At 45.6% G+C, this 12,115-nt stretch overlaps 1 protein-coding gene across 4 annotated transcripts in view; it reads left to right on the forward strand.

Annotated features, from left to right (window-relative positions):
* Positions 1 to 3,781: 3,781 nt before the first annotated feature.
* Positions 3,782 to 12,115, forward strand: part of CLSTN1 (calsyntenin 1) — a 57,683-nt gene continuing 49,349 nt past the window's right edge. For all 4 annotated transcript variants that reach the window (XM_083752537.1, XM_083752536.1, XM_083752538.1 and 1 more), the window contains exon 1: positions 3,782 to 4,211. In XM_083752537.1, the coding sequence (XP_083608663.1) occupies positions 4,136 to 4,211 (76 nt within the window). In that variant the 5' untranslated portion in view covers positions 3,782 to 4,135. The remainder of the gene's footprint in view (positions 4,212 to 12,115) is intronic.

Raw genomic sequence — 12,115 nt, forward strand, 5'->3', positions numbered from 1 at the left:
CCAACATCCTTCACAAGCTACACTCCCCAAGATTAATCTCAAAGGGTTTTTTTGGGGGGGGGGCTTTAAGTTTGTGGTGTGTGTGCAATAAACCCTTTGCAGCAGGGGTTGCGTTCCGCTGGGAAATTCTGCACAATGCAACGTGGGGTGTCGCTGTGTGTGTCTTCCAGTATTCCCTGCGATCCTTCACTAACCCAATAAAGAGTTTTGGAACGCAATTGTGATTTGCAATCAGCTGTCTCCTCTTCGGGCACCCCTGTGTGCACTTTTCACACACAAGCTGTGCTCAGTGGAAAGTGCATCAGTTGCTATGTGCTATTCTGCCTCCCTCTTCCCTCCCCTCCTGCCTTTCAATCAAAGCAAACCCCACGTGGTCTTGCAAGGGCATGCAAAATGGATGGATATATTGGAATTTATTGTTGACAGTGCCCCTTCCTCTCCTTTCCAGGAGGTCTGCAAATGGGAGGAAATATTGCAGCATTATTATTATTATTATTATTATTATTATTATTAAACTTGACCTGCTAGAATGCAACACAACACAACTGAAATGTGAGGTTATTTCCAAGGAAAAGTGTCTCCTGCAACCTTGCTCTGAAAATGCAGAGATTTGCTCAAAGATTTAATAGAGCCAAAGGTCTAGAAGGGGTGTTTTTCATCTTCTTGGTATAGTGGGATGTGAGCACTTTTGTTGTGGTTTCTCCCACAACCATTCTGGAACACGGAAAGTCAGTTGACTCCGAGTCAGACCGTTCGTCCATCTAGCTCAGAACTGTCTGCACTTGGCAGTGGCTCTTCCACTAAGTCCTGCTCACAGTAAACCCGTTGAAAATAGCAAGGACCTCATTTAGTCATGCCTGTTGATTTCAACGGGTCTACCCCAGGTAGATCTACAACTGTAATATCACAATCCTATATCCCTTTGAACTCAAGTGGGACTTCTGAGTAAGAACAAAGTGGTATTAATGTGTTATAAGAAAAAAACAACCTGCTCCCTTTCCCTTATGGGGTATTCCGGAGCCCGTATAGAGTCCTTAAATGGGTTCCTTATCGGTAGGAGAAAACAGAGGCCAACCTGAGTATATTGAGAAGCAAAGTGGATAGTAAGCCTGATCTTTATTAAAGGAAACAAACAGTTGCAACAGGGTCCCCACTCACCACCTGCAGAAGGGAGGAAAACCCTGAACAATGGTGGCAAGCCGTTATGTAGATTTTTGAAATTGCCCACCCTGTAGCCCAAGACCACCCCCTAAAACATCATACATACATCACAGAAGGAGGGGGTCTACCCCAGAAATCCTGTCTGCCAGGATACCTGATAATGGTCACTGATTGCATTACCTGAGCACCCTGGCCATTCTTTTGTGATGCTAATGCTTTAATTCCTGAATCCAGGTCACAGGCTCACCCTATTCATACACAAATATGCCCTTAAGACAGGGTTTGCAAGCAAAAAGGCAATGGGAAGGCTTTCCCCATTTGACTCCCTTACTGCAGAGGAATATTTGAGGTCATTGGGAGAGTCAAAATGGCTCCAGGAGTGCTCTCCCATACTATCACATGGTTCATATATTTAGGTATGTGTGCATTTAGGAATATTTATTCTATATTTGAGACCTTCAAATTCTTATAACACATGCAAAGCCCCAAGCTTGGATTCCCAAATTCTCAGAAGCTCAGTTCCTTGGTTCTCCAGTTGGGGGGCAGCACTCACAGTGGGTTGTCTGCGACTAAAATCCTACTCAGAGTAGACCCATAGAAACTAATGGTCCTAAATTAGGCCATGCCCATCAGTGTCTCTCTTTTTCCCCATTTTCCATGTTTTTATCGGCTATACAAAGATTGCAATTTCTTTGTAATTGTTGTAACAATATACCCGCTTCCTCCCGTCACTGGTGGTACAGATGGGCTATATGCCATTAACTTCAATGAGTCTACTCTGAGCAGGACTAGCATCAGATGCAAGCCCACTTTAATGTAAGAAGGGGGTGAGGCAGGGTGAATGCCTTTTTTTAAAGCAACAACGACCCTGCAGAGCCTGCTGGGTCAGACAGGCGGTCCTTCTAGTCCAGCACCCTGTTCTCACAGTGGCCACCCATATTATGCCTGTGGGGAACCAGCAACTGGGACCCGAGCACGAGAGCACCCTCCCTTCTTGCAGCTTCCAGCAAGTGGTATTCAGAAGCTTGACTGCCTCCAGCTGTGGGGCAGCTCTCAACCACTGCAGCTACCAGCCATCAATAACCTCACCCACCACATAGCTGTCAACCTTCCCTTTTTTGCAGGAAATTCCCTTATGTGAGTGCCTGGAGGCGGTTGGAGGATGGATGGCGGCTAACAGATTGAAGTTGAATCCTGACAAGACAGAAGTACTGTTTTTGGGGGACAGGGGGTGGGCAGGTGTGGGGGACTCCCTGGTCTTGAATGGGGTAACTGTGCCCCTGAAGGACCAGGTACACAGCCTGGGAGTCATTTTGGACTCACAGCTGTCCATGGAGGCGCAGGTCAATTCTGTGTCCAGGGTGGCTGTCTACCAACTCCACCTGGTACGCAGGCTTAGACCCTACCTGCCTGCGGCCTGTCTTGCCAGAGTGGTGCATGCTCTAGTTATCTCCCGCTTGGACTACTGCAATGTGCTCTACGTGGGGCTACCTTTGAAGGTGACCCGGAAACTGCAATTAATCCAGAATGCGGCAGCTAGACTGGTGACTGGGAGTGGCCACCGGGACCACATAACACCGGTCCTGAGAGATCTGCATTGGCTCCCAGTACGTTTCCGAGCACAATTCAAAGTGTTGGTGCTGACCTTTAAAGCCCTAAATGGCCTCGGTCCAGTATACCTGAAGGAGCGTCTCCACCCCCATCGTTCAGCCCGGACACTGAGATCCAGCACCAAGGGCCTTCTGGCGGTTCCCTCATTGAGAGAAGTGAGGTTACAGGGAACCAAGCAGAGGGCCTTCTTGGTAGTGGCGTCCGCCCCGTGGAACGCCCTCCCTTCAGATGTGAAGGAAATAAGCAGCTATCTTCTCTTTAAAAGACATCTGAAGGCAGCCCTGTTTAGGGAAGATTTTAATATTTAATGCTGTATTGTTTTTAACACTTGTTTGGAAGCCGCCCGGAGTGGGTGGGGAGGCTCGGCCAGATGGGCGGGGAATAAATAAGTTGTTGTTGTTATATTCCAGCACCGTTTCCCGCTGCTTCCCGCTGCTATGCCGGATTGTTAGGTATCCCGTAGACTGTCCCCGGGACAGGTGAGGCTGCTGCTCCCTTATTTTCAAATTTGAAAGTTGACAGCTATGACCCCCCCCCCCATGAATTCTCTTCTAAAGTTATTGGTTCAGGTGGCCAACGGCCATCACTGCCTCCTGCTGCAGACAGTTCCGCAGTTCAGCTCCACGCCCTTTTTTTGCTTTTCACCTGCACCTGAGATCTCCCAGTAAAATGATTCCTCTAATCATAGAAATGTAGAGCTGGAAGGGAACTCCACGTAGGGTCCAGAGATTGCTGCATTGCAGGGGGTTGGAATGGATGACCCACAGGATCTTTCCAACCCCACGATTCTATTCTCCTCCTCCAGCGTGTGTGTGTGTGAAATCACGGTTTCTCCTACCATTCCCCTCTCCCCGGCTTAGGCTGCTCCTTCGGCCTCTGCCTTTCCTCCCCCCTCCACCACTCCGCACGATGGTATCTCCTCCCCCTCCGCCTCGCCACCCTCCTTTCCCCTCCCAGTTGGTTCCTTCCCCCGCTCCGTCGCCTGGCAACCGGTGCGGGAGGGAGCGGCGAAAGGGAGCGGAGCGGGCCGCCATCTTAGTTCGCAAGCCAGCGGAGCCAGCGCCGGGCTGAGGAGGAGGAGGAGGAAGAGAAGACGCGGCGGCCGGGCTGGGCTGAGAGGAACGGCTGACTCTCCTCCCTTCCCTTTTGTTTTCCCGCCCCGGACACCCCTCACCCTTTTTATTTATTACTACCGTTGCTATTATTTATTAATGTGTCGTTATTAGTATCACTAATACCCGCCCCCCGTTTCCTTTAGCCCTTTTTTTTTGCCCTCCCCCTCAACGGGGGGTCGGTCGGGGGGCGCCGGGGAGGAGAAGGAGGAGGAGGCGAGGCGGAGAAGCGCCTTCCCGGCCTAGCAGAGATGCTGCCCTCCCGGCTGGCGCCCGCCTGCCTCCTCCTGGCTGCGCTGCTCTGCGGACGGGTCCGCGCTGCCCGAGGTGAGCCAGGAGGCGGAGGGGAGGGTGGGGGAGGAAAACAGCAATTAATATTGTGTGTGTGTGTGTGTGTGATGAATTTAAAAAAAGATAGGTTGGGGTGTCCAGGTCTCCAGCCACCCCACCCCACCCCGTTAGTGCCATAGGAGGATAACGCCTTAGCACTTAACTGATAGCACCTTAGGCACGGTGCTGCACTTGCCTTGCCAAGGAGACCTTCGTAACAGTGCTTGCGTTTTCCCTTTTTATTGCAGCAATGTCTATCCATATGCATATGTAGATAGACGCGTATGTGTGTTTGGGCGCGCGTTTTCTGTATACGGATAGCTACAGGTATGCGTGCTTTTATGCACGCATGTATATGTGCATATAAAGAAGATTTGCGTTGCCTTAATATAGACAGCAGTGACATTGCAATAATGATGATGATGATAATAATAATAACGTAGCATTGGTATGGAAAGGATCAATAAGGACGACGAAGATGATGCTGCTGCTTCGTTTGTTGTGCCTGCGCTGCGATTGCATTGCTCTTTAGAACCTACTGTGGGTCACTTACCGCGCTGTGCAATATCGTGATTTGCTGGCTTGTTTGTTTGATTGGTGGTGGTGGCTTATTCATGTGTTGTGTTTTGCTGTATTTGCGGTAGGAGAACCGCCTTGAAACAGTACTGGGCCCCTTTTTTTGCACATGCGATATTGTAATTATTTGTTAGCCTCATTCTGTATTCCTAATGGGAAGATGTCTGTTTAACTGTGTTGGGATGCTTATTGCAGCACACAATATGATAACAGCGGGTGGCATTTCACATTAGTCTGACTTGGAGTAGACCCGTTGAAGTTAGTGAACATGGGCAATTTAGGTTCATTAATTTCAGTGGGTCTCCTATGAGTGTACCCTGTGTGAATATCACCCAGTGTTCTTATTTATTAGATCTTGCTGCATTTTTAAAGTGCAGCTGTCTGACAGTGCATAGTATAAATATTGCATGATTTGATAATGTTATATATCTTTATTATTGCAGTATGCTTTCATAGGTGTGTATGCGTTTAAGATGGATATTCATCCTAAGCCCCATGGAAGTCAGTGCAATGTCCTTCTGAGTGGATATGTATAGGATTAGGTGTGTAATATATAATATCTGATGTAATACAGTATGTATAAATACAATGGTTGTGTGTGTGTGTATGTATGTATGTATATATATGTATGAATGTACACGTTAATATTGCACCCATTAATATAAGGATATTTTAGTATTGCTTTGTTTAGTAGTGATATAGACACTGTTGCATATTCATACTTTTATATGTAATCTTCCACAGCCGTTTAATAATAGAAATATATTAATAAAATGAATAATTTATAAAGTATATATTTAAAGTACTTAGGTTCCACTCTTCAGCCAGAAAACTATTAATACCTAATAGAGTATAGTGCTTAATATTGCATTGTTTGATAATGCAATATTTTATCCTTGTACTTATATTGTCCATTATAATACAGTGCATCATTAATAGTCCCTTTTTAACAAGGATATTATAACATTCCATTATTTAATAAATGATGTAACCCTACTGCACTACATCCCTCCTTATATTAAGAATATAGCATTGTTGTTTCATAATACACCCAATACTCCCTTTTCCATACATGCACTCACTTTCTTGTATTTTCTTTGGGGGTCAGGTTTGATTCCCTTTCCACTTCATCCCATGTCCCCCACCTCGTAGCAATACCTCCTCCCATCTAAGTAGAATACCTCCCCTCTTTTTAACATAGTACTTATGTAGGAAACACCAACATGCCATTAGCAGTAAATCCAAATGCAGGTATTTCTCCACTTGTCCATTTCACTCCCTTAAGCACATAGATAAACAAACTTCCTAAACCCACAAATACCTTTTTCATACAGACACTTGCCTGTTTCTTTTACTCTTCCCCTTTCTAAAGCACTCTCCCAGACCCCCAAACCAGCACCTTCCTACGGACAGGTTACTTACCTTATACTGCCCACCCCACTTCAGGGACACCTCTAAGTATGGCTTGGCGAACATGCATTTGTCAGCCTGTCTTTTTGAAGCTGTTTCCTGTAGCTTTCCTCTTAGGGGGCCTGTACTTCCTACATCTCTGCCCCCCCAATGTTTGCCTTCCCACTGTGCTTATTAATTATTAGTATTCTGTCCACCACCCCACGCTCTTACATCCAAATGTACTTTCTGGACCACCATTGGCCTTTCCACATTCTGTATAAAAGCTATTCTCTGCCTCCTCTGTTCCTCCCTCTCCCCTGGTTTTAAACCATCTCAGAAAGGCACATGTGTTTGAAGGACCCAGTCTCCGGACCCTGCCAAAGGAATTGTTTCCCTCCATATATCTGACTTTGGAGGTGTGGAGTCCTTCATGCAAGGGCATCTTTTGATAAGAGGTGGGGGGCTTAGGAAGATCGCTCCTCCTACCTTTTCACTCTTTTAAGAGGATACATCTTTCTAGTGTGTGGGGGCACTATTTCCCTCCTCAGGAAAGGGGATGATGGATAGCCTTCCTCACTCTGTAGTTTTACAATTTAATTGCCTGTGCCCATGAATCTATCTCTGAGGTTAAGTCCATCTATCACTCTTTTCTCCAGTGATGCCTCTTTTATACCACCCTATGCTGTCCCCTGTCCCCCTTGCATTCCTGTATGTTGAGCTCCTTTCCCCTATAGGGATTTAACAAGGCTTAATCACATCCCCAAATCATATGCTCTGTGTATGTGGATCAGAGTGCAAATGGGGAAGGAAATAGCAGTGTCCTTGGTGGTGATGGGCTTCTTATCCCTTCAAGTCTATAAGGTGCCGTATGGAACAGATGGAGGAAGCTTATGTATGGGTTCTAGAAGGTGACAGAAAGGTGCCCCCTATATATGCTGGCCTACAGGGTCTCAGAGAATGTTTACACAGTGCCTGCAGTGCCCCCCTCCCTCTTGCTTTGTTTTGCTTTGGTATAATCCCCTCCCTCCTTTTTCCAGCAGTGAGGAAAAAATTCCATAGGGCAACCTGATCATGTTGGAGATGGAAGGAAAACCTGCTTACTCCCCAGATAGAGAGACTGCCAGTGTTTTTATCTGGCGGGCGATTCTGGCTGTCCTGTGTCCTCCGCTGCCCACTTTGGCTCATAATCTGGGTTAGCAGGGAGGAATGGAATGTGGGGGGTATAATGGCACTGCTTGTGAGTGGGGGGAGGGAGTCCGCAGCAGCTCTCTGCGGGCACACACTTTCTTTGTTTTTGTCATGCAAATCATTTCTCTCACATTCCGCAAATTATTTCCCAACTAGACTTCTGTTTGTCCCTTTGATGATAAGAGACAGCGTTGTTGCTTGTGGCAAGGCAAGGTTAAACTGGACCAATCTGATGAGATTAACAATGGTGTAAATACTGTCTGTCTCTAGGCTTGCAAAAGCTCTTTCTCTGTTGAGAGTATGATTCCCTCCCCACCGCTTTCCAAGCAGCAATGGTATTTTAGATGGTGGAATTGGTTTTTTGAATAGATGCAGAGAATTGGACACCTTACTGAATCTCTGGGAACCTTAAACCGCTGCAATTTCATTGAGAGTGCTTTATGTCATTTAAAGCAAACACAATCCCTTCTCACACCTTTCTAGCTGTTTAACCTTTTGCAGCTCTTGTGTTATCGCTGGGCCTTGAGCTGGGAAGTAAGGACGCATTGCAGATTGTGTTTTTGGGATTGCAAATGTTTCTTTCCCTAAATGTGGAGCCGGAACTCCCCCCAATCATATTGTGAGATGGCTTAATTGCTGTTTAAAACGTGTGCCATTTAAAATGTTTTTATAGACATGCATTTCACTAAGTCCTACTCAGAGTAGACCCATTGAAGTTTAACTTAGTCATGTCTAAATTTCAATGGGTCTACTCAGAGTAGGACTAACATGGGACACAACCCATTTTACTTCAAACTGATTTATTTTTAAGGTGGTACAGGTGATGTTGGGGTATTTTGCTGATAAAAACTGAACCTTTCAATCATCTGTGGAAATGTTTAGTTTTCATCCCAATGGATTCACAACTGTGCTTGTCTCTTAAATTTCATTCACTGTAGCTATTTCCAGAGGGTTGGTGTGTTGCAACGTAACAACAACACAGCAAAGTCTTCTGACATCTTGAAGACATAACATGTTTATTACCATGCATGTTTTCTATTGGATCAGTGGACTCTAGTCCACAAAAGTTTATGTCACAATAAACATGTTGGTCTTTATGGTGCTTCCTGTTCTTCATATCTAAGAACATAGGAAGCTGACTAATACTGAACAAGACCACTGGTCCATCTAGCTCAGTATCCTCTTTTCCAAGCTTCCTCAAACTCTGCCCTCCAGATGTTTTTGAGACTACAATTCCCATCACCCCTGACCACTGATCCTTTTAGCTAGGGATCATGAGAATTGTAGGCCAAAAACATCTGGAGGGCCAGGTTTGAGGAAGGGCCTGCTCTATTCTGACTGGCAGCAGCTTTTCACAGTTTCAGACAAGGGCACATTTCCAGCCCCCCTTGAAGTTGCTGCAGATTGAACCTGATACATTCTGCATGCAAAGATATTACTGCACAACTGAATTATGCCTCCTTCCTTAAAAAGCAAGATTTCAGTCCCCATATTTTTGAATTAAAGGGCTTATTTTAAATAGGAACCCAAGAAGCTGCCTAATACTGAGTCAGCTCATCGTCCTTCTAGCGCAGTATTGTCTACTCTGCACTGACTGGCAGCAGCTCTCTCCAATGTTTTTGGACAAGGGGAGTTTCCCGGTCCTGTCTGTAGATGCCATTGAGGAGCGAACCTGGGACAGATGAGAAATGACCTTAGGTTGAGCATCTTATGCCAGAAGGACACACTCTAATAATGTGATATGCACATGATCATGCTTTAGTAAGGGAGTGGGGAAGTTTAGTACTGCCCCATTGCATATTGATTTATGCCATGGGTTGCCAACACAGCGCTCATGGGTGCATAATTGCCCAGAAAGGCCTTCCTTGGCACCCATGGGCTCCTGTCCTCTCATACCTCCCCTCTCTGAAATTAAACTTGAAAGAAGCGTTCCATAGTAGCCAGTGGAAAACTGTATCAAGCCTATTTTTTGGGCTAGTAAGGGTTTATTGTGGACTAGTAAACTTCTTGGATTTATTTGCAACTCTGGGACAACTGCTGTCCCCTTGGTATATTCTTAAAACAATTTTACAGCTCAGTTCTATGCAAGTTTTCACCCCTAGCAATATGCTTAGACAAATATGTAAAGATGAATGTCCTGTGATTTGCTATTAGTGTTGTATTCTGTATAGGTGAGTTGATTGAGATGAACAGTGTGTCACAAATGACTAGCAATAGGTATATGTGGGCAACTGTGCTAGAATTGTGTGCTCTTTTTGTCTGCCTTATTGCTCATCTGTAGATAATGTACCTTGAAGCTACATTGTCCTATATCTGGCTTTTTTGGTTCAAATTTCCAAAAATGTGATTTGGGAGTTATTTTGCTGTTAAAATGTAAATGTTTCTTTTCCTATGGCTGATTTTATATATACTTGAAGTAGAGCACAGTTGCTGAGTTTTTATAGCCTGACTTTAAATGTGGCCAGATGGCAGTTGCCTTTCTCAATTGGCTGTGCTATTTATTGCGAACCCGGAAGTGATGGAAGCGCTATTGCTGCAAAGGCTGCAAGGATTTTCTTTGGTGACAGTCTCTGGTTTCCCATTTAGCATAGTGTGGTTTATCACTGTTTTCATATGGCTGCCATCATCTGGAAAGGCTCTAATATTTCAGAAGGATATTTTGGAAGGGCTGTAGCTCAGTGGTAGAGCAGAAGATCCCACATTCAATCCTTGGCGTCTCCCAAGTTGCGCAGGGAGAGAACACTGCCTGAAACCCTGGAGAGCCACTGCCTGTCAGTGTAGGCAATACTGAGCCAGATGGACCAAGGCTGTGACTCGGTAGAAGGCAGTTACCTATGCTTTTCCTAGATGTCTGGTTTTGGAGGTTTACTTGGCTTATTTAAAGCCAAACAGATTAATTCATATTCTTGTATGAACGCAGGCCTTTGTTTCTATGGTCAGAGGCAATGATGCTTCTGAATACCAGTTTCTGGAAACCACAAGAGGGGAGAGAGTTCCTGTGTTCAGGTCCTGCTTGCGGGCTTCCAAAAGGGCATCTTATTGGCCTCTGTAAGAGCAGGCTAATGAACTAGATGGGCCCTTGGCCTGATCTATATTTATAACTGTTTGGGACGCAGGTGGCGCTGTGGGTTAAAGCCTCAGTGCCTAGGACTTGCCGATCGAAAGGTCGGTGGTTCGAATCCCTGCGGCAGGGTGCTCTCCCGCTGCTCGGTCCCAGCGCCTGCCAACCTAGCAGTTCGAAAGCACCTCCGGGTGCAAGTAGATAAATAGGGACCGCTTACCAGCGGGAAGGTAAACGGCGTTTCCGTGTGTGGCTCTGGCTCGCCAGATGCAGCTTTGTCACGCTGGCCACGTGACCCGGAAGTGTCTCCGGACAGCGCTGGCCCCTGGCCTCTTGAGTGAGATGGGCGCACAACCCCAGAGTCTGTCAAGACTGGCCAGTACGGGCAGGGGTACCTTTACCTTTATATTTATAACTATGTCCAGGATGCTATGGAGAGTTGGAGGCTTGAAAATGTGTGTGTTGCTTTTCAATCCTAGGAACTAACTTACACAGAACTAGCAAAGAGTTCATGGCTTCCAATCCGACAAGGAGGGGTTTTTATATTACTTTTCTTTTTACATTTTATATTAGCCTTCACTAACTTGGTGCCCTCCAGATGTTTTAGACTACCAGCCAGAGGCTGATGAATTGTCGCCCAAAATATCTGGAGAGCACCAAGTTGGAGGAGAGCCGAACATCTACCCGAGAGCTTCCATTTTCAGAATCAGTAACACTTTCCCCCTGTCTGTTGCATTGTTGAAGAATGTTGCGAAGCTGCTGGATCTAAATTACTGGCAGGGCCCTTCGTGCTTTTAAAATGGACAACGCTTCTCACTGTTTGCTGCTTTGTGGTGATGAAAGCAGCTCTACTCAGGTTTGCTTCTTTTTGTTTCTGCTCTTTCAGTCCTCCATTTGTTAGCACAGCATGAATACGGTAGGAGAATGCTTTTGTTTGGCCTGGGAAACTTCTTTCAAACTGCACGTTAAAGGGGACAATCTGAAGGGATATATATGCACAGAAATCTGTCCCCATGAGACATACAATAAAGCCAAAGCTACCTTTTGCATAGCCCAATGCAAAAATAATGTTTTCAACTCACTTGTGTCATATGGGGGTAGGAAAAATGAAGGAGACAACACTCCTCAAGCAATCACTGCCTGGTTGCCTGGCAGGGACTCTTTATTTGCTATGGGTGACTAAGTGAACAGGTCTTGGATTATTTCCATGGCTGTGTAATGAGCTTCATTTAATACCTTTGCATTAAATGATTTTTGTCTTTCAGTTACAGACATTGCAATATGAAGCATTATGGTGTGTAGAATCATAGAATTGTAGAGTTGGAAGGGACCTTGAGGATCCTATAGTTCAGGGTTTCCCAAACTTGGGAGGGGGGGGTGTCTCCAGCTGTTTTTGGACTACAATTCCCATCATCCCTGACCACTGGTTCTGCTAGCTAGGGATGATGGGTGTTGTAGTCAAAAATCAACTGGAGTCTCAAGATTGGGAGGGCCTGATCTAGTCCAACCTCCTGCAGTGTTGGAAGTTTTTGCCCAATGTGGCTGAGTATCCAATGCTAGTCCTGCTCTGAGTAGTCCAATTGAAATTTATATAAAATTTAGATCCATTAATTTCCATGGATCTGCTCCAAGTAAAAACACAGTTGCATATAATCCCAAGCTTCACCGATAACATTCATACAAA

The sequence above is a fragment of the Podarcis gaigeae genome (genome assembly GCF_964106915.1).
Source record: "Podarcis gaigeae genome assembly, chromosome: 8".
Lineage (NCBI taxonomy): Eukaryota > Metazoa > Chordata > Lepidosauria > Squamata > Lacertidae > Podarcis > Podarcis gaigeae.